The sequence below is a fragment of the Oxyura jamaicensis genome, chromosome 7, assembly GCF_011077185.1.
Source record: "Oxyura jamaicensis isolate SHBP4307 breed ruddy duck chromosome 7, BPBGC_Ojam_1.0, whole genome shotgun sequence".
NCBI classification, from domain to species: domain Eukaryota; kingdom Metazoa; phylum Chordata; class Aves; order Anseriformes; family Anatidae; genus Oxyura; species Oxyura jamaicensis.
In genome coordinates, this window is record NC_048899.1 from 19,566,127 (window position 1) to 19,588,020 (window position 21,894).

The 21,894-nt window shown below is 37.2% G+C and overlaps 1 protein-coding gene across 1 annotated transcript in view; it reads right to left on the reverse strand.

Moving 5' to 3' along the window:
• The window catches only part of LOC118169512 (collagen alpha-1(XXVIII) chain-like), a 33,238-nt gene that overhangs the window by 3,899 nt on the left and 7,445 nt on the right, over nucleotides 1-21,894 (reverse strand). Inside the window, exons 8-30 of the mRNA XM_035330824.1 lie at nucleotides 21,848-21,892; nucleotides 21,154-21,198; nucleotides 20,500-20,553; nucleotides 19,122-19,190; nucleotides 18,353-18,421; nucleotides 16,473-16,541; nucleotides 13,884-13,952; nucleotides 13,402-13,470; nucleotides 13,242-13,310; nucleotides 12,491-12,559; nucleotides 11,194-11,265; nucleotides 10,550-10,618; nucleotides 9,886-9,957; nucleotides 9,007-9,075; nucleotides 8,494-8,562; nucleotides 6,734-6,802; nucleotides 5,614-5,682; nucleotides 4,874-4,942; nucleotides 3,430-3,498; nucleotides 2,672-2,740; nucleotides 1,861-1,941; nucleotides 1,185-1,220; nucleotides 32-68 (exon numbers count right to left, since the gene is read on the reverse strand). Coding sequence (XP_035186715.1) covers nucleotides 32-68; nucleotides 1,185-1,220; nucleotides 1,861-1,941; nucleotides 2,672-2,740; nucleotides 3,430-3,498; nucleotides 4,874-4,942; nucleotides 5,614-5,682; nucleotides 6,734-6,802; nucleotides 8,494-8,562; nucleotides 9,007-9,075; nucleotides 9,886-9,957; nucleotides 10,550-10,618; nucleotides 11,194-11,265; nucleotides 12,491-12,559; nucleotides 13,242-13,310; nucleotides 13,402-13,470; nucleotides 13,884-13,952; nucleotides 16,473-16,541; nucleotides 18,353-18,421; nucleotides 19,122-19,190; nucleotides 20,500-20,553; nucleotides 21,154-21,198; nucleotides 21,848-21,892 — 1,477 coding nt within the window. The remainder of the gene's footprint in view (nucleotides 1-31; nucleotides 69-1,184; nucleotides 1,221-1,860; nucleotides 1,942-2,671; nucleotides 2,741-3,429; nucleotides 3,499-4,873; nucleotides 4,943-5,613; nucleotides 5,683-6,733; nucleotides 6,803-8,493; nucleotides 8,563-9,006; nucleotides 9,076-9,885; nucleotides 9,958-10,549; nucleotides 10,619-11,193; nucleotides 11,266-12,490; nucleotides 12,560-13,241; nucleotides 13,311-13,401; nucleotides 13,471-13,883; nucleotides 13,953-16,472; nucleotides 16,542-18,352; nucleotides 18,422-19,121; nucleotides 19,191-20,499; nucleotides 20,554-21,153; nucleotides 21,199-21,847; nucleotides 21,893-21,894) is intronic.

Sequence of the window (21,894 nt, forward strand, 5' to 3'; positions counted from 1 at the left end):
TCTGAAATAAAAAAGTTTGCTGAGTACTTACCACATATCTCTTTAATTAATTTAATTATATCTTCTCTCTGGATATGAAAAAAATACATATAAAAATATTGTAGCACTTGCTTCTTTCAAATAATGTATAGCATTGATGCTAACAAAGATTTTGTTTATATTGAGTATCTGTGTCCACAAAGAACCTTAGTGTTTAACTTTCAAATCTGATCCTCCCGAATCTGGAATGAGTTCCGCATTTTACAATGAACTATTTTATATGGCATATAAGAATCATAAATGTGACAAAACAGGAGCACCTCTATGTAAAACAATTAACTGCTGTTATTGTAAAGAACACTTGATGATGTGGTTGTCATTAAAACTTGAAGTCAAAACCCATTCAGATTTCAGCATCTAAATAATATGGATATTCCTTTGCTCTTAAAATGGATAGGGAGTGGAGACCCAGCTTCAGGAAACACGCTGCTTTTAGTGAGCTGGCATGTGAGAGTGCCAAGTCAGAATGGAATTGGGATTTGTGAACGCTAGTGTACCTGGCCCACTGTACTACCCAGCTTTCAGCACTAAAACCAGCTGTTGCCTTCAGAGCTCTCTGTTCAGAGAAGTGATAGCCTCAGTGACATGCAAACAAAACTGTCTCCATTACTAGAGCAGTCATTTATTATATGTTTTGAAGTGCACGGTAGAACTCATTTGGCACTGAGTCAGTCTTTCAAATACAGCCTTTTGCCACTGCAGATAGCTTCCACCACAAACCTTGCTGACATGCTGAATTTGGGTCTGGTGCAGTTGAGGCTTAGCAGGAGTATAATTAAGGTCCATGGCATGATAGACCATGACAGGTTTGAAGATCTTTGCTCTTTAGACTCTTAATTACTGTTTCAAAAAACTTCCCTGCAGTGGGTACACACCCAGATCATCTAACACTAACTGCAAAAGAACATACAGAAGAGAGATGAGTAAAATCGCCAGGAATTTTAAATTCCATACCAGCATGAGGCAGATAAAAAAAAAAAAAATCATAAGCCTTTGAGTGGTTTCTTTCTATATTATTACTGAGCTACATCTAGTCAGAAAATCCTTGCTATAATAATTTACGTAGGATGCATTTTAATTGATAGTACCTTGCATTCTGTTTATAATCTTGCTCTAATGGAATTTAAAGAAAGGAATTTGCTTACTGTTAGGCCTTGGTCTCCTTTTGGTCCAATCTTGCCCTGTAACAGTGATCATTAATTAAGCTGCTACAATTAGTTAGTAACACAGTAATTCAGAATATGACTTCATCTGTACCATTATTGAAATAATGCTTAGCCAATAAGAACTTCTGCTAGAAAAAAGTGTTCTTGTGATATTGGCTTGTACCTACCACATCTGCACCATTGGAAAGGTGGTGAGGTTTTTATGGGTAGTGGATGACTTCAAGTCTCCCATTGAGTCACTGAATTTCATTTTATGTATACTTAATATTATGCAAATGTCAGAACAGAAGGGCACCACATTTTGTTTTCCAGCTTTTTGGGACCGTTCCATCAGCAGAAGTTACCATTTTGCCTTCCTTCATCGGCACATCAGCTTCAATCTACAGTTACTTGGTTGTCATAGAATAGAATCACATAGTTTTCTTCTTAAAACACACCTGTTGGCTTTCACTGCCTCAAGAAGGAACCCGTATTTGTGTTCTGAGATTGAGGTACTCAACATAGAAATGTCTTATTTGAGCTTTTAAATGTTTTCATATTTTCAATTTCTTAAGCATTTTAGATTATGAGTAGTTAAGCAGCAAGAAAAATGTATGACCCAGCTTTAGTTTTAAGCAGTTTAAAAAACCACACATGATAAAACTGAATTACTCACAGGTTCTCCAGCTAAACCAGGGTCACCCACATTGCCCTTGTCTCCTTTTTTCCCCTTTTCACCTGTAGCTCCTCGATCTCCCTTTGAAGCCATGTAGATAACCAGAGAAAGTGTAAGTCATTTTTTATTACATTTTTCACAGTTTTTGAATTTTGTGAAGAACTTGTACTATTGGGTAAGCATTTTCATGGGAATAATACCTGAAGCAGTTTGAAAAATGAACCATCCCAAACAAGTCTATGTAGGCAGAAGGGTTTTATAGAATACTGAATGATGGAAACGAGCATGTGTCTGAGAAAAACAAGATAACCATAGGGAAATTGAGAAGAAAGGTGGAGGGATGTATTTGGAATGAGTAATGGAAATATTCTGAGAAACCTTTTAGCCCAGAAAAGGTGTTTAGGTTAGCAAACAAAGGAATTAGTGCCTCCAGGTTTGATTTTGCTAGGCTATGGGAGTTTGTATATTTTTTATAAACTGATGTGATCACATCCAAAAACTGATTTCAACACACAATTTTCTTTTTCTTAACACTGATGTAGTCCCCAAATTTTGCATAACTCTGTGGGCAAATGCAAGGCAACAATATTAAAACCAGTATCTGTATTCTAGCTGCAGTAGTAGATAGGCCTCATATGATATTAACATATGCAACATGGAAATTAATATAAAATATTAAAAGGATGATGAGAATGTCTGGGCTTTTCCCTTTTCGCAGAATTCACATGCCTTTAGTGAGAGCTGACTGTACTGAGCATTTTCAGTATGTTGGCCTGGGGCTTAGATATTATCTCTGATTTAGGTACCATACCTTCTGTCCCAAAAGCCCTTCTCCAGGAGGGCCTCGTGGTCCTGGCATTCCATGAATTCCTTGTTCCCCCTAATGATAATCCAGGTTAGTGATATTAACCCTACGTAGTCACTCATGCATCATTTTTAAATGCTCAAAGAGAAAGTGTTTCAACTGCATTTTAACAACTGTGTTCAGCAGTATGTCTACCCTACAGATGTATAATATTTGAAAACTGCATAATCATTATCTGTTCTAATTCTCCTGTTCTCTCTTTCCATCCCATTTTATTCCTTCCTGTTCCCCTTTTCTTTCTTCTGCCTTTTGAGTCAGTCTCACCTGATACATGTTTCACATAAAAGTGCAAAGTATGGGGGAAATGAAACATTACACACAGATTCAGGATGGAAAATGTTTCTCTACCACTGGTGGTAAATCATGTAACTACTTCAAGCTGTCTCTGTGGGTATGAAAGACTTGGGAAAAGGATAAATAGTATTTTTCATCCTGGTTCATTTTATGAGGCTATCTTTCCCTCTTAAAAATGTCCCTGCTTTCTCCTCCCCCAGTCCATGCACCTTTGGGCTTGTTTACAGCAGTAGAAACAGAACATACTTTGTAGGTGCTTAAATTATCTTTCTCATTGTCCAGCCTCAGGTTCTTTTGTCATATAAGAAATAACAATGTGCAGTCTGTTGATTCTGTTATACTGCGATGGTCAGAGTGAAAACTCAGCACAGGTTAAATACTGAAGACACAGTATAAGGGAGTCATCTTACCTTAATTCCTTGAATGCCTTCACCAGGAGGTCCCAAAGAGCCAGGTGGCCCTGGGCATCCTACGGCTCCCTAGAGAGAAAGCCTGTATGTGCTAAGTACAATATTCATAATAAAAACGCACAATAATTTGTTGTACCACCATGTTTTTTTCCCATCAGTCCTCTGCCACATCAATATCTTTTTTAAGTAGTGAGGATAATATTGCTCTGGCTGATAAATATTTTTTTATCCTTTATCAAATTATTTAAATCCAGTTGATACTTCAAAGGAGTCACTTGGGACCTTATGGTCAGAGAACACGAATCACCTTGGTGATTGAGATGAGCATTGCACTGAAGGATGGATTGTATTAGTGGGACACTGAGGATGATTTAAGAGAGGATTGTTATTCCTAAATGATGTGGTATCTTTCGTCACCACTAAGCTGATGGTGTCAGTCTGTAAACATACACACTAATATGGCATTACAATTAATCTCTTGTTACTAATTTATACGCTCATTTTTTAAAGAACTCTAGAGAAAATGTTCCAGTTCCATATGTTTTCCATAGGAAGCAGTCAGAATGCGTGCAGTACAATATTAATTTTATACCTGTATTGCATTTCCAGTGGCCTTGCATGAAATTCTCAGTTTTCTCATTTGTAAGGATCCTGTATTCATGCCTAGCACAAGTTGGGTTAGTGCTTTACCACCACTTAACCACAGACCTAGCCTTCAGGCCAACGTGAACAGTCTGGGACCAATAAGCCACATTGTGCAGGTGATACATTCTGATGTTGTGAAATCCTTCCTTTTGTCCCAGTTCAGTTCTTTTATATTCACATTCACATCCTGAAACAGTTTTTTTGTATTAATAGACTTCTGAAGTCGAGCTGTAGGAGCAAGAATTTTCCCTTTTGGGAAGTTTCATAAGGAAAATGGCTTTTTATTATTATTTCCAGGCATTTTTTCATGATGTATATTATAATTATATTATATTATGTTAGATTATTATTGATTTACTTTATACAGTAAAGAAAAAATAAAAGAATTCTGGATGAGCTCAGCAGTTTGCCTGCAGCTTTAAGACTAAGAAAGGCAAGACACTGCTAAGTCTTACTAGTCCATTAATCCTAGGTCTGGAAAAATGCTAGATCTTTTTTGCTACTAAATTGGAGGTACTGTCTGCAGGAGCTACATGTTTTCTTCATGCAAGCTTATCACTTTATTTTTATTTATCCTCTGCAATAGGGAAAAGACCATGGTTTATGGCAGGTTAGCAGAAACATTTTTGATTTTCTACAAATTAAAGACACTGTATTAGTTATCTGTTGGATTATTTGTTTTAAGTGAAGTGTGAAGACAGAAGACATAAAGATGTGTATGCATGATCATGTTTTTATACTATATTTTTCTTTTTTTAGAAAATAGATTATGGCAGATGTAATTGTTTAAATGGCTTACTTTTGGTCCTGGCAGGCCTTCTCCTGGGGGACCTGGGAGACCAATTGGTCCTCTACTACCGGGATCACCCTGAAAATTGATACTTTATAAAATAAGAAGTGAATACCAAAGTTTGATTTCTAGAATTCTCAGCATCTGTTGTACTCAAATGGGACAAAGAGAGATTTGCTGAACATCACAGTGTAAGTCTAAACAGAGCTAAACCATAAATACTGCAGACAGGATGAGAAAGATAATGGGTTTTAAGAGTGGTCTAAACATATCCAAGACATGTACAGTCAGGCAAGTTACAGATAAATTACAACTCCCATATAATAAAATAAACTATAGTTCCTCCAAGCCAACAAAAATCTTTTTGCTTTCTTGCTTGTCAGAGTTGGATCATACTTGATATTCACATTGGCACTGTTCTAACATACTTTTCCTATGAGTGCCTTCAGACAGCTAGCAGTTTGAGGAGAATGGAAAAAAGTCATATCTCCTTTTAACAGAAATGAGGCATGTTTAAATAGCTGCGCTCAATCTGTCAATTGCCTGTATAATTCAAGTAATCCTACAATCAGCACCAAGATGAGTTCTGAACTGAAGCTTGAAGATCTGCAATGGAAGCTACCTTTTATATACTGACAAGTAAATTAAAGCTGTATAAAAAAGATACTCTGACCAAGATCTATGGGTAGGAACTATATCTGCATGGAGTATATGTATGCATTTACTTTTCTAGAAGTTAAGGTCTGTACCTTAGGTCCTGGTAGTCCAACTCCATCAGGTCCTTGTTCACCAGGAATCCCAGGAAGGCCTGGCAAGCCCTGAAATTGTATGCACAGACAGAAGATGAATTTAACTTAAGTCTATGTTGACTGCATGCTTTTGCTAACATTAATATGGCTAGTATCTTGAATACATTGTCTCTTAGTTGGGTCACTGTGGTCTGTGACTGGTTAAATTCTCCTCTGGTAGGCCAGAAGTTGTGTCAGTGTTTGTCTGTGTATTCTGTCTTATGCAGGAGGCTTGTACGTGTTTGAAGACAGAAGAGTCTTATTCAGAGAGGCAGGTGCAAAAGGAGTTCTAGCATTGTGTTACACAAGAATGTCAAGAAGCATTATAAATGCTTCAGATTCCCATTTCCACTTTGACATTCATTCATTTTTATTCCTCAGTGTGTCTATGCACTTCTACAGTTGTCTTTAGCACAAGTAAATGCTAGCATATCACCAAACTCCCTGACTGTAGCCAGTAATCCTCCTTCAGTGCTACATACACATGCAAACAAGGGAGAGGAACAGAAAGCCTTTTCTCTTTGTATCATCTTCGCAGGCATTAGTCCTATGTACCAGCACAGACTTCTGTAAAGGTCTGTAAAGCTGATCAACCCATTTTTTGCCACATCCTCAGCAGCCCATTGAATAGAACTGAGGACTGTTTGGTCTTCTGACTCTGGACACAGTTGCTTTTTCAGTGGTTCTGGAAGATAGTGCTGCCCAGAGCACACACTGAAGGATATGGACACAGCTATTCAGCTGGGCTATGATCTCCTGTTTGGGCGTTAAAATTCTGGATGACTGGGCAGAAGACAGTATCTTTCATTAAGATATCGAGGGAACTGATTGAAACATCAGTGATACTTTAAAAAAATCCCTGCTTGGAATGTGTTGCGTTGTGTAATCAAGAGAAGTCTGGGACTTGTAAGGTCTTGGACTACTTCAGATTTATTTTTCCTTCTATGCTGAAATGCATTTCCACAGTTGAGGAGCATAAAAGACAAGCAAATCTTTCTTGGCATGTCAGCTGTGGAAGTTAGTCACTTTGTTGTACCTATTTGTTCCCAATTCACATTAAAATAATTGTCTGTAAACTTACAGGTGGTCCAGGATAACCATCTCCTTTTGGCCCAAAGGGCCCAGGGGGTCCTGGAAGGCCTCGGTCACCCTGATGAAGGCAGGAAAAACAGATGAGATGACTGCCAGTGCAATTGCTAGCAGGAAACACTCCATTAAAGTGAAACTTCTTTGGCAGGTATACCGTAAGTTGATTTTATCTATCTGCTCACATATTTTACTATGTGAATGGTTATTGGAGGTTATTAATCCTGGGCTAAAAGTGGGATATTTAATAGCTCTGAGGATATACTGGACCTTCCAATTTTAAGTCACTAATTGGATCTCTTTTGAGAGCTTGGTCTGCTGTTACTATGACATAGAGGGAATGGCTTCAGTTGCATTCCCCATATATATATACATATATATATATTTATCATGATTATTATTACTCCAGTTTTGGGGGCACAAGCCCATCTTGACGGACAAAAGTCTAGCATGGGAACTGAATTACTGAGTAGCTATTTTTGATAATGTTAACTGAAGACACTTAAACTGCTGTAGAGCACTGTGAAAGTTCAGTATTGCTTCTGCACGTGTCTTTTTTTTCCATGTGGTGAGAAAAAGGACTCAGGGTTGGGGACACCAGCAATTTGTGTGGTCAATTTAAAAATGTTTTCTGTCATAAGGTTCCTACCTGTTTTTGTTGTTCCAGAATTGTATTTTCCTATACTGCTATGAAACCTCATTAAAGATACCGAGTGTAACAGGAGCTTGTTAGCAGAGATGCACTATTAAGCTCCTTTCAAGGATCCAGATAGCTGGAGTATCTCAGACACACAGATTTACCAGAAAAATTAAGAGGATTAAACCCTGCCAGCAGCACTGGATGGTGCAGTGAATTGCTCTGCATTACAACTGAATGGATGATCTGGATGGATGTCTATGCTTGTCCTTCTGGCTACCCAAAATAAGGGTATGCGTAACAGTGCCAAGAAAAGGCAGAAATTATTTTTAAAAATTAAGCCATAGAAAGTTTTCCCTTGTAGAGTTTTACCTTACTACACAACTTAGTGCAGACGTTTATCTAAGAGAGAAGCAACAGCAAAAGCACTAATACTGATAGCAAAAAGTGAAGAACATAGTCACAGAAACATGCTGAGTGTAGCCTAAATGAAAGAGCCTTGAGGGCTTAAGACCAGTCAGAGAACAAAGGACAGGGCCTGTACTCGAGTATTGTCAAATTCACTAGGTCAAAGCCTGAAGAAAAGTTGAATCTAGCTAACACTGAGACAATGCTAGAGAAGTGCTAGAGAGAAGTAATTAAAGATTAGCTGCTTTTTCATGTTCTTCTTTCACTGCCTAAAGAATCTCTTCTCACATGGCCAGTATGACCCATGTCCTGAGATCTTGTTGGAGTCTATGGATTACTCTGTGCCATACCTAGGAATGAAGCCATGTACCTAAGAAGGACCCTGGCTGAGAAAAATTAACTGTTTGGCATGTATGCTGCTATAAGTACATAAATCAGGTGTCCTCTCTGTATTCACTTGTTATGAATTAAAAACAGTCAAATATTCCCTGGTCCTCTGCCATGTGGAAGCTTATGGTTCACGGAGTCTGGAAGATTGACTGTCCATGGTGATCCAGCCCTGCAAATCCTTACAATGTGCCAGTGCAGTACACCATACACAGTAAGAACTGTGCAACACTTTGCCATCCTAAGTAATTTGCTGTTGCTTCACTGAATCCTGCCTTATTTTACAGTTCTATCAGAAATTAATTTATCAGTTTAGGAGCTACCTTTGCCCCAGGAAGCCCAAAACCTGGTTCTCCAATTGGTCCAGCAAGACCAGGTAACCCAATGTCACCCTGCAATGAAGAAAACATGTGCCCTAGTTAGTTATTTTATTAAACATCAATCACAGACTGTTTTTTATTATATGCCATACGAACAGATATATATAAAATACAATCATTTTATATTTATTTGTTTGTTTGTTTGTTTGTTTGTTTGTTTTTTGTTTGTTTCACAGGCACTTAAGATAAACACCAAGAGCAGATGAAAGAAAAATATTTTGATACCAAAGATATCAAGACAAAGAAATGAACACAGGTAGGCTACACCTCAAGCTGGTAAATAATTAATACCAGGTCATGGTGGTGACTAGAATGCACACAATATATCACTGTCAATAGGAAATAAGACATTTTAGGTAAACTTCTAAGGCTGAAATTATTTACACAATAAGCATGCCTACTTCATTGTTTTCACACTGTATTTGAAAGCACTAGGAGTTGGAGTGCGGATGTTACCTTTGGTCCAGGTACAGCTCTTCCAGGAGGGCCTGGCATTCCAAGACGTCCTGGTACCCCAGGCTCTCCCTGCAGTGAAGGAAGGAGAGTGAAAACAATGGATTTTTCTGCAAGTAGCATGAGCATATCTCAGAGAAAACACCTGTGTGGCAGTTTATCATATTCCATTAAAATTCTATTAGAAGTCTCAATATTTTGTTGATACTCTATGTTAAGTGAAATCTAGCCATTGCAGAACTGATAAACAGTGTAGTTCTGATTTCTCAATGGAAATGAGATTCCTCTCAGTCACTGAATAAATGCATATTAGAATTCCTTTTCTTAGGGCATTCTAGACTTGGTCCAGCACTCAAGGCTTCCTGACCAGCTGTGTAGGTGTACAAGAAAACATTTGTTTTTTTCTGTCAGAATAGATTTTTTTAAATAGTCCTTTCAGTGTAGTTTATTACCTCTTTTTACTTGTTTTCTTATGTGGAAATACTATTGTGTAAATTAATAATAAAACACTTAATAAGAAACTGGAGGAGAAACCTCTCACTTTCAGTGAGTAGTGAGAATTCAAACTCCATGTCCCTAAAAGAATATCAGCCATGAGTCTGATCAGTGTAAGGGAAAATAAAATCCTGTTACATGTGTATATTTCCAAGTCGCTGGGTAAACAGTATGGTGAAAGTAAAGTTTTTAAAAAACGCTTCTAGATGTTTATAGTGATAATAGTGTGTCTTGCTAAGGGAAACCTTAGCTGGACTTTGTTTGTTTGTTTTGTTTTGTTTTGGTAGTTCTTAAGAAGCAAGTTAATTCCAGGCAAGTTGTTCCTGCGATCTACCACAAAGCACAGTTCTGTGGGGCTGTGTTACACACATAACATAATGAACGTACTTTAGCTCCTGCAGGCCCAGGCACTCCTGTTGGTCCTGTTAATCCACGTATTCCTCTCTGACCTTGATCTCCCTACATAAATGGAGAAGACATGTCACATGTACCAAAATACTAAGAACATGTAATTGGTGTAATGTCTTTGACAATGACTCCAGCAACTTCCAGTGACGTTATTTCATAGGACAAAGATAGTGACATGAGAAACCATAATTACTTTTCCATCAGTGAATCAATACAGAGGACCACTACAAGAGCCAGAACACAAAAGATTGATTCATTTATTCCTGCTAATCGAAGCAGTAGTCCCAGCAAAAGATTTACCTCCGTGAATTTCTTGGACCAGATACTATCATAGGTACTGGACATTGTGAGCCACTGACACTGTACTGACTATACTGTCATTATTATTATTATTATTATTTTGGTGTGTGTGTGCGAAAAAGATGTCCCGGATGGTCTTTTATTAACTTCATTATTTAAAAAGTTGGTTTAGGCTGAGGCTGAAACAAATTCTGCAGCTAGCCACTTTTAGAAACACTCGTTAACCTATTTTTTGAGATGCATTTTTTCATTACTTCTGTTAGACTTAAAAAGGGAAGATTTTGACAAAGCTATTCCTGGATCCTAACAATTCTGAATGTCACCTGTAGTAAGACATTCTCACCTTCTCCCCTTGTATTCCAACCCCTGGAGCACCTTCAGGGCCTCTAAGACCAGGCAATCCTGGTTCACCCTGGAATGAAAAAATTAAAGCACTGTTTCAGAGAACTAAATACACATGGTGCAAAATTAACTTTATATTCATTTGAATAAGCTTATTAAATTCAAAGACTTTTAAAAGTCAATGGCAAAATTCCCACTGATGTCAGTGGGCCCAGGATTTTCTTCCCATATTCAGAAGCAACAACTGTAAAACTCTAGGTGGAATTCATGAAGTAGCATGTTTTCTAAGTAATGATTGAACACTCTGAGTACGGAATTTTTAAATATATGGGTATCTCATTCTGGGAAAATACTATGATCAGAAGGCTACAAAGGGTTGCCTGGAGCCTTTGTAGTGATCTTCCTTCTGAGCTGAAAAGCCAACAACTGTAAACAAGATAATAGGCGACCACCACCACCCCTGAAAAAAAGAAGAGGTTTCCTTAAAAACATATGTTTGAAAGAGATTTTTTTCACCAAAAATGTGCTACATTTCCACTTGTCCATGAACACCACTTCTCTCTTCTAGGTGTGCCTATCAGCACAGGGTAAGCAGTAGGAATGTTTGAAGGGAAGTAAGATGGCTGCAGAGAAAGATGAACCAACCTTTTGTCCAGGTGCTCCATCTTCTCCTGGAAGGCCAGGCAGACCTGCAAGTCCTGAAAGGCCTGGCTCACCCTAACAATAAAAAGTAAGTCTTTCTATTAAATACAGACTTGGTACTATTCTTTTGCTGAATCAAGGAAATTTATTTTAAAAAGGCTACTAAACTGTATGTATATTTATAGCAAACATTTATGCGTATGAACCAAAATCTTGCATTTTTTAAAATAATGACAACTCCCATTTATTACTAACAAGGGAAGAAATATGTCTGATTGTTCTAACTGTGCATTTTATCTAGAAAAATAATGTTATTGGCTGTTGATGCTCCTGTTAATTCTTAAAAAATAATAATACCATAATTTAATTAAGTGGTAGCTTTAAAAGTATTAAGAAGACCTGACTGTGATTTGATGATGGGCATTTTGATGGTGCATATTAATGTGAATCTATTAATGGCATTGGCCTATTTATATAAAGTTCAAAATCCTGACCTAGTTTTAGATGAAATGGGGTCATTTGGGATCAAATGGATTCACTCAGCATTACCGTAGTTTGAGAAATGAAATCAAGTAATGAAGCACTTTATTTCCTTTTCCAACCCCCATCCCAAATCCATAAGTAACAAACAGAAAAGCAAACTCAGGAGACACCTTTGCCTTTCCACTGCCATGGAAGTGCATTTTCATCTGCTCCCCTATTTTATGTTAATCTTGGCTGTTAGTGACATAGGGACTGGTTAACATCTCAGTCACTTCAGCACTGAGATAATCTGGTTACAGCTTCCTCTCTGTTCCAAGCAAATGCTTCTTTTGTCTCATAGCACAGCTTGCTTCCCGTACAAATGTATGAGGGTGTAGCTGTGGCTCCGTTTACACCATATCATTTTGTGTGAAGAGGGAAGGAACAGTCCAATAACCACTGTTCTGTGCTTTTTTCACCAGCTCAGGTTGTAATTTAGTTGATGCTAGGGACTGCCATTTCTGACAGGTGTTTAATATTTTGGATTGTTGTCTGGACAAATCTGTAAGTGAGGTGTGTGCCACACTGATCTAACATGGGCTAGGTACATGGAAAGTTTCAGTCACAATAAATATTCCTACTTCTGTACAGAACTGGTGTATATTAAATGTTTCAATTTCTGGAGGTTACTGAAGGTCTGTGTTGAAAATTATAAAGACTAAAAGCCTAAGGTTTATCTCTAAACCTATTTTTAAGTGCCTATGGAAAGGACACTCAAAAACCAAAATTTTTTAAATCCAAATAAATAAATAAAACAATTCCTCTATTAACAATGTACCTTAGAACCAGGTTCTCCAACACCTCTTTCTCCTGGCACTCCAGTTTCTCCTGGCAAGCCTTGTTCACCCTTAAGGAGAAATTATTATTAAGAGCTTTGTCATGGAGAAATAGAAAAGCAAAATTTTGGTTGGTTATATTTAAGGAAAGAATAAATAAAGATATTACCTTTAGTATAATGTCTTAAACCCTTGGTCACAAAGACTGATAATCTCCAGGTCCCTAAGTACATTTTGAGCTGTCACCGAAAAGTTGTTGGTGGAAACGATTAATGCTGTAAATCTATAATTTTATGTCCCTGTGAATGTTTCCCACCAAAATTTCGGCAGCAAAGCTCACCGCCATAAACAGTTTGCCCTTCTTTTTCTTTGTACCAGTACTAAAGCATGTCCTGTAATCACTTCAAATGTAAGAGGTGATCTCTGATGCTCTAAAATACTTTGCCTGGTATGGACTTCTGACCCATTTACACCTCTAGTTCTTTTAGACCACAACTAGAATCTGAATCAGGCATTCAGAGCTTCATCTGACACCTCTTTTCAGAAAATCACTTTAAATCTGCATTCCAAACACTTGAAGGCTGACTTCTTTTACTAACAGTTCTGGATTGTGCTAATCAGTCAAGGCTAAATTATTGTGACAGTTTTTCTTCAGCAGTGGCAATCTTCATTATATTATATTATTTCTGATTAATCAGAAAACATTAACAGTGAAAACAGCACAGGAACTTGCACTTCAGAAAATTCTCTAACCTTTGGTCCAGGTAGTCCCTGTCCTGGAAGCCCTCTGGAGCCAGGTGGTCCTTTTGGGCCCTCCACTCCCTGAAAAGATTATAAAATTAATTATTAAAAATAAAGTATATTCTCTTACTAGACCTTTAACTGTGGGGCGAGGGGAAAGTGAAAACCACACCTTCTCTCCTTGAATTCCAATTCCAGGTAATCCTATTGGCCCAGGTAAACCAGGAGGACCAAATTCACCCTGGCAAATGAAGTGCAGTTAAACAACAATCTGGCATATCTCATGTGCTAGTACATGTTGACTTAAACCCTTCATAAGTCAATGAAGCTGGGGATCTGACTTTGTATCTTTCACATATGCATTTGTTCCCTGCTAGTTCCATTGTTGCAAGCAAGTGCTAGTCTGTTTTTCCAGTTCTAAACCTTGATTTTTGCACAGAATCAGATGATTTTTGTAAAATTTCCTAATTTAATATAAAGAGATGTTCAAATAGATTCGTAGAATTTCTTGGACATAAATGTCTACAAAATACCTTATTGCCTAGGGTCTTTAGTGGGTGCCTTGCCTCATTACACCTTTTATAGTGAATGTCAACCTTGTACTATGTAGATTTATTGTCACTTTGCTAATCCCCTGGTGTATTTACTGCTCACCTTTTCACCTTTTATGCCGATGCCTGGAAGTCCACGAGGGCCTTTTGGTCCATCAAAACCACGGTCTCCCTACAAGAAAAAAAATTATATGGTGTTAACTAAAGAAACACACAGCTGTTCTCTCTGAAGTAACTAGAGACACTGTTTGCTCTGTCATCATGAAAACCAAAATGAGAAGAACCAGAAAGCAGCTCCTGGTTCTGCTTTCTAGGATACCAAAGAGGTCTTCACAAATGGGCTTGCTCTGCAATTTGAAATTGCTGATGAAAATGCTGAACAAACTTCTTTTTATCTTTCTGCCTGCTTTGATTGTTTTGGGTCCTGTCTTGCTTCCCCTCAAATCAATGACAAATCATAACTGATTTAAATGTCAGCAGGGCTAAGTTCTGAGGATAACTGAAGGCTGAATTCTGCTTAATTGTCTCATGGGTTAAAGTGTTGCAATGAGGATCTAGCTCTCACTAAGAATTTTGCCAGAATAAAGACCAGGCCAAGCCATCTTGTTTGTAGAGGTGTATTTGTAAATGTCAGCGCCCTAAATGTTTATTTACAATACAGTGGTTTTGGGGAAAATGCAGGTTATACTAACATCAATAAGAATATTGTGCTTTCTTATATTTCAATTAATAAAACAAGTAAAGACAGGTAGTTAGCTTATGCAAATTGTCACAGAATCACCCAAGGCAATGAAGCTATTTGCCCCCGGAAGGCTTTCTCTCTCCCTACTAACCAGTTCCATCACTTTACCTTCGAATGAAAACTATCATGTGGATTTCTCTTAAAAAGAACATTCCTTACTCGTGATGGTTTAGAACGCTTGCTTTCATTTTGCATTTTGCTGAATTGCAACCTTCTAGCAAAACTGTTCTGCTGAAAGAAAGCACCTGTACAATTTGTCTTAGATTAACAAATCACCTGCTTAAAAGGCATTTAAAACTGTACAGCTGACATACTTGGCAGCCATAAATAGGATTAGAGATACGTGTAGACTCTGTTTATACATGTGTGGCTTCAGGTCAGATTTGGCAGTAAAAAGTTGGGCATTTTTTTTCAGAATCAAGTGTTCCAATAATGCAGACAGAACTCCCCTTTGATTAATTTACTGTGCCTATCTCAATTGTTCAACAGTTTCAATTAGATTATGCATTATTCCATACTTGTGCATTGCTCCTGTGCACAACTTATTAGTTGTCATGTTTCTTCCCACCTGTATTGGTATTTCAGCATCAATGCAATGATTTCTAAATATACTTCCTTCAAATTCTTTTTTCTTTTCATGGATAAGGTCTGCTGAACAAATACAAGCCATCAAAAGTGAGACTAGATAATCTGTATAATTAATCATAAAATATATACTAGGTGTTTGAAGACATAACGTTGCTAGCGACAGTCAAATTTAAATCCAGCTGACTGCAGTATTGTGCTAAGCAAAAATTGTAAAATTGATTTTTAGTAAAGGGACAATTGGGGCCTGCACCTGTAAAATACTTTGTTATTGTTTTCTCAACCAAAATTGCCTTGGTGGATGAATAAAAATGAGTGGACCTATTGCACAGATAGGGAGAGAGGACCTCATTGGTTTCCAGGTTTGAGGCTGTATCTGATAACATTGCTAAAACTATGCTAAAAGGGAAGGATTCACCACATATACTTAGAGTGGTTTGGGTGTCAAGAAGCCCTCTAGGAGGCTTTTGTGCCATCTAGTGAATCTTACTATTTCAGGATCAGTTTTTATATAACAACTAGTCATCCAGTGCAACTCCCATGGACACAGTTAAGAATTATGTTCCATTTGAAACAGTAATAATCAGGTAAAAGTCACATAGAAGGCCGCAGAGAGTATCTGTCTCAGGACAGACACTGGAAATTAGGAGACTCTCAGGGAACCTCAGCATCTACACTGTTGTTTCACTAAAGCCATTTAGCTCCTGTGCAAGCTGTGCCACTTGTTGCTGTAACCAGAGGTCAAAATGACAGCCCAAGCTGAGTTGGTTTTTAGCAGACAGCAACAGGAGCTAGTAGGAGGAGGTTTAGTGAGTCCATCCTTGTAAGCGCAGCTACTGCTTGTCATTACTTCCCACTGCATCTGAAAAAATTAACAGCAGTTTCCTTTTCTCACAAGCTGAATCTAGCCTTTTGCTAAAATGCATAAGCCAGTGGCTGAGGTATTATAAAACTTAGAAACCTGTCTTTCAGGAGAGAAAAGGATATAAGGATTTAGAAATAAGCAACAATAAAACAAAACAAAACATTTTTTTGGCTAAGGAGTCACTTTTATAATAGTTTTTTTAAAGCCAGATGCTAGGGGCTGTTTTTAAATTACAGCTGGAATTCTTTCCAGGCTTAGATCCTGCAAATGAAGTGTCAGGGCAATTAAATATCAATTTTACAGGCCAAAAAGCCTACCTCAACCTAGAAGTTGTGTTTGAACCAACTGAATTCTTTGACACTATACTAGATTAATTGATACCAAATTTTATTATTAAATTACAAGCTAATTTCTCAGATTCCCTTGTCTTCTATGGACTTGTTTCAGCATGCACTCATTTATGGCACTGCTCTGCTCTTAGAACCATTTGGCTGCTGTACCTTTGTTCCTGGAAGCCCTTCTCCTGGTGAACCTCGTTCTCCTTGAATACCCTGTGGTCCTTGAGGCCCCTGTTAATGTAAGTTTAAAATGATCCAGAATTATTCAAATCAAAACCAGCATGTTCAGTGTCATCGTAGGTTATAAGCATGTCTTTAGATGTTGATGTGTAGTTATAACCTGTTAAAAATAATACAGTAATATGATACAGTGAATCAGTGACAAGCATTCTGGCCTGCAGCAATAACAAGGCAGACAGTATTACTTTTCTGGTTGCTTACAAATCACAGATTATGTAGCTGAAATTGATTTTCCTTACATGTTTGACATCTTCACTCCCTAAACTTTAGTTTGGTTCACAGATAGTTACTAAGCATTATTAATGTTTCAGTGTAATTATGAGAGAGGGAAAACCAGAGTAAAGGCCATGCACAATGATACTGAAGAAAATCTAGCTATACAAAGTTTTGATGGCATTTGATGAAGAGAATAATAGCACTTTTTTTCTTTTTGAAAGCAGATCTGATAGGAGCATGAGGGGCAAGTAAAACAACTAAAAACTTTCATTAATGCAGGTACAAAACCTCTCCATTTTGAGCCTGTTTCACAATGTTTTCCTGCATCTGTTGTTTTTTTTTTTCTTCTCTATTTCTTGAGATTGCACATACATCAGAGAATGGCAGTAGATTAGGCTCTGCTTACCCTAAATGTATTTAGAAATAGTTCTGTATGTATGTTTAGAACTAAGTCTATTTCCTAGGTAAAGCTAGCTGCACTGCATTCAACCATAAAAAGGAAAGTCTTTTGTGGCAAATAAATTAGAAACAAACAAACAAACAAACAAACAAAAACACCCCACAAACTTCTAAAAAATCAATTTCTCATGTCAAATCAATGCAGATATCATGGCTAATAAAGATGTACATCTCCTGTTCATCCACAAAGCAGCTCTTTCTCTATGCTGTTATTGAAGAGACCCAGGAAGCACCACTGCACAAGTCTGACTGACTGTCACCACTGGTCTTATTTGTAGTACTCTGTTGTTGTGAGTTCTTTAACAAGAACTCACTTCTCTCTAAGTGTATATTTTCAGGCAGGCTTGAGATTGGTTAGTTGAGTGATGAAACCATCTTTGTGTTTGCTTTGGAAGCACCTCTTCTGAAAAAAAATGGACAATATTCTCTTTGTGGTTGTACCAGAGTTCTTTCATCCAGGCGACAAGAATCATGGAATCATCAAGGTTGGAAAGGAACTTCAAGATCATCTGGTCCAACCATCACCTTACTACCAATGTCACCCACTAAACCATGTCCCCATGTCCCTAAGCAATCGAGTCTGCTGTATTGTAAGGGAAAAGCCTTCAGGTCCAAACCTGCTATAAATTCTGGAAGTCAGAATTTTTTTAATTTCTTCCTTTGTTATCTTTAGTAAAGGCAATAATGGTCAGATTATGTTATCTGGTATCATTTGTGCAACCTGAATGTTTTGATATAGGCTGTTTCATGACAGTTTCTAATGTGTCAGTGGTTAAAATTAATCTCTCCCTCAAAGCTTGTACTAATGTTCTAATGATACTGAAAGCATTCAACTTCAAAGTCATCATATGTGGATTTGAATCTATCGGGGACAGATTTATGTAAATATTTATTTGGTTTTGCACAAGGTGTCATTTTTTCATTGCTAGAAAAGTTAAGGAAGTGGACACATTTTCAGTTTATTAAGGGAACTGAGAGTCAGACAACGTAGTACGTATGATAGTGAGAAATAGTGGATGAAATTAAGAGCATCATTTAACATACACATATCTCTTTTAATAGGGAAGCACTATCTTCTAGTAGGGTGAAGTCCCACTCCCCCCTCACCAAATAAAAAACAGACATACCAGAAGTCCTGGCTCACCAACTCCAGGTGGGCCAACAGGGCCTGGTCTTCCTGTCAAACCGATGTCACCCTTCAAACAAAGATGTATTTTGAAAATGCTTGATTTAGATATTTGTATGTCTAGCACATAACAACTCATCAGACACTCTGTGACTGAAATATTTGATGTAGGAGAATACAGAAAAGGCAGAGAAAACCTGACTGTCACCTCAAAAGCTCAAACTAATGCAACATGCACGAAGCAACAGACATTGAACTGGTGCACTTTCACAGCCATTAGGGGACAGTCTCATTTCTGCATTTAGGAGAACATAATGTTGAATCTAAAGGATTAATTATTCCCATCATATTCCTTGTACATAATGTAAGTTACAGTACTTTTCCAAGAAGTCCGTATTTCTATCTTAGTGTTTCTTTTTTCCTTATGCTCACCCTAACTATGAAGCCTGTTTTTCATAGAATAATTTTTGTTTAAGGCTACGTATGCATTTTTATTCAGCTATACACTCCTAAGTTTGACTTTGGTAAACCATGAAAACTATTGTAAAAAAATACCTTAAAGTACATACTTCAAATGTACTTTTTTTTTTTTTTTTTTTTTCCCCAAACAGTTTTGATCAACATACAAAATATATTTCCAGTACCACACACACAAAAAAAAAACAAAAACAACACCAACATCTGGGGACTTGAAGTCTCATATACCTCAGCTGTCTCAGTCTTTGTTCTTGTCCTACAATACACGTAATACAGAAGAAAAGTGCTTGTACCTTTGGGCCTGGTAGTCCTATTCCAGTCTCTCCAGGTAAGCCTGGTGGCCCCGGGAGACCTCTTTCACCCTTTTAAAAGAATGGAAAAAGGAACAATTCTGCACATAAGTCTGTGTCTAATGAAATCAGTTTAACTCAGTTTGTTATAAAAGAACAGATTTGGAAGTTTATTTTTTGTATATCCTGAATTTCAAACCATTGGAATTGTCTTACACATTACTTCCTCTCTCTCTTTCAGTGCTTCAAAATTCCCTTTATTAAGAGCATAGATTTTCCTGTACAAAGTGATACCAGGCAAAAATGGAAGAATGCTTTGTTTCATGTGGGATGTGAGTTTTCCCATCCAAGTGCTGTATGACTCACTGTTGGCCAGTAGGCACTCTAAATATGGTGCAAAAGGAGATACCAAAAGAGATATCAAAAGAGAGAAAGCAAAACAGCCTATAAAACTGGTGTATTTAGCATTAACAGGCAATGTGATATTTGATTTCAAAATAAGTAATAGCATTCATTTTCAAATTTCTCTTGAACCACTCCTTAGCCTTGGCTGACGTATTCAGTTTAAGATTTGTCTGAGAAGCAAAGAGTAACTGTGATCTCTCTTAATGAAGTTAAAACATCCCCATAATTGTGTGAAATATTCAGGGATATTTGTGTCTTCTGTTAACCTAGTATGATACCAGGTTATTACAGAATCACAGAATGAAGTCATCGCTATTGGTATACCCAGAATTTACAAAAGGGAAAGTAAGGAATATCCCCAGCAAATCTTAACTATTCAATAGATGTAAATCCTACGTTTGTGAAACAAATGGAATAAAATATATTTACAGAGGGGACTGGATCTTGCAGTAAAACATTGTGTGATTTCTGGGGCCCACCTCCAGAGGGACTGATGCAAGACTATATTCTGAGTTGCACTCTTCCTAGTGACTTTCAGGTATCTTCTGCTGAGCATCAGTAAACAATGGGATTACTATTTTTCAACTATAGAATTCTTGAGACTGTATAGTTCCAAGAGAAGGCTTTATATTTGAGACCCCTAACAGAATTCCTGTTTGGCACTTAGAGAAAAATAGTTCTAAATTGAAAACTGAACAAATGCAACACTGCTGCTAAGTAATATTCTGTGATGCAGCCATATTTTAACTGTTTATGAGAGAGGAACAGTTTGATTTGGACCTGAATCCAACATAAAGAGCAAATTAATACCTTTCTTAGGAACTTAGAATACAAAGAGTTTATGATTTACTAGCAATATCACATTCAGATGCATCCCCTACAAAAAGGATATGGACTATAAAATTAAAAGCATTGTTGTGGATGTGTTAAGATGCCTCTTAATGTTAAGAAAGAGAAGAAATAATACAATTCTTGCCTTTGATCCTTGCAGGCCTTCAGGCCCTTGATCTCCAGCTTGACCTTGTGGACCCTGTTAAAACAGGTATAGTTTCAATGAGATTTTTCAAGGTTTCTGAACAATGGCAGTTTGGAAAACAATCTCTCATTTGCAATAGCCTATATGAAAATACAAGTTACAAACATGAATCTATGCTTTCTGGTGCATGTGTAGGTTCAGTTACTCTGGTCCTTGGGAGAGATAATTTGGCTCTACCTCTATTTCAATATTATAAAAGGTAATCTGTTGTGAAGATTTACTGAAGCATGTATTACGGGCTAAGCTTCTTGGCTTTCAGCCAGAATATTGGGATGAAAAGAGACTAAAGTGTTCCCATGGACTTCTGTGAGATAATGGAATAGTTAGACACTGAATGGGAAATTATTTTATTTTTTATGGAACTGCATTTGCTGTGATATTTGAGACTAAATAAATTATGAGGGTGATTTTAGTTGTCTAGAGTGCTCCTCCAAATTGTTAATGTTGCTGTTTAAGAAGATAGACTTCGGATGCCTTGAGCTCAGTGGCTCAAGAATTCTATGAAAGTTGTGGCCTGGTATTGTTTCAGAACTTTGAATCCCAGGAAACCATTTTTTTCTGTTCTTATCAATTCTTATTTATTTATTTATTTACCTGGGGCCCTCTTGTTCCTCTGGGGCCAACTGGACCTTCAGGACCCTAAAAGGCAAGTAAAACAAAGGGACAATTTTCTGTATATTTAAATTTGGTCAAAATCATTTATGTAACTTTTTATTAAGGTATCTGATTTAGATAATTTAATACTAAAAAAATAATAAAAAAAAAGTCAAGAGAAGCTCAGCACCAGCTCCCTTTAAGTGGACTGTGGTAATCAGAATACAGAGTAAGAATAAAAAGAGTTAATTATCAAGGATTCATAGTCCAGGAATAAATTCTGTTCATTTCATTTAAAATATTCATAGTGATTATACACCAAATATTAAAGATTGGTGTTGGAGTTAAAAAGCCTTTGTTTCATTTTCATCTCTCATTCCCTCTGACTACTACTTGAAGACTTCTCCTGTCTCTGTTAAAGTCAAGTAGAGTTTAACCATTGTTACAAGTAGGTTTAGGCTTGGGCCTTAAGAAGTACCACATTAAAATACAGATGGAGCTGAGAAAATTACTGAAAGCGGTATCCTTGCTCACTTTAATTTTTTTCAAACTGTCCATTGTTATTTCCCTCAGCTTTAAAATTGATATTTGCCTTATAATATCTATCATCATGGTTGTTATTCAGGGAGTTGTATTTTTTTTTCTGTATTTTACTTGTGTTTCCTGAAAGCCTAACAATTTTGTGGCTACTTACTCTGTCTCCTTTTATCCCTGGGATTCCACATTCACCTCTTTCACCCT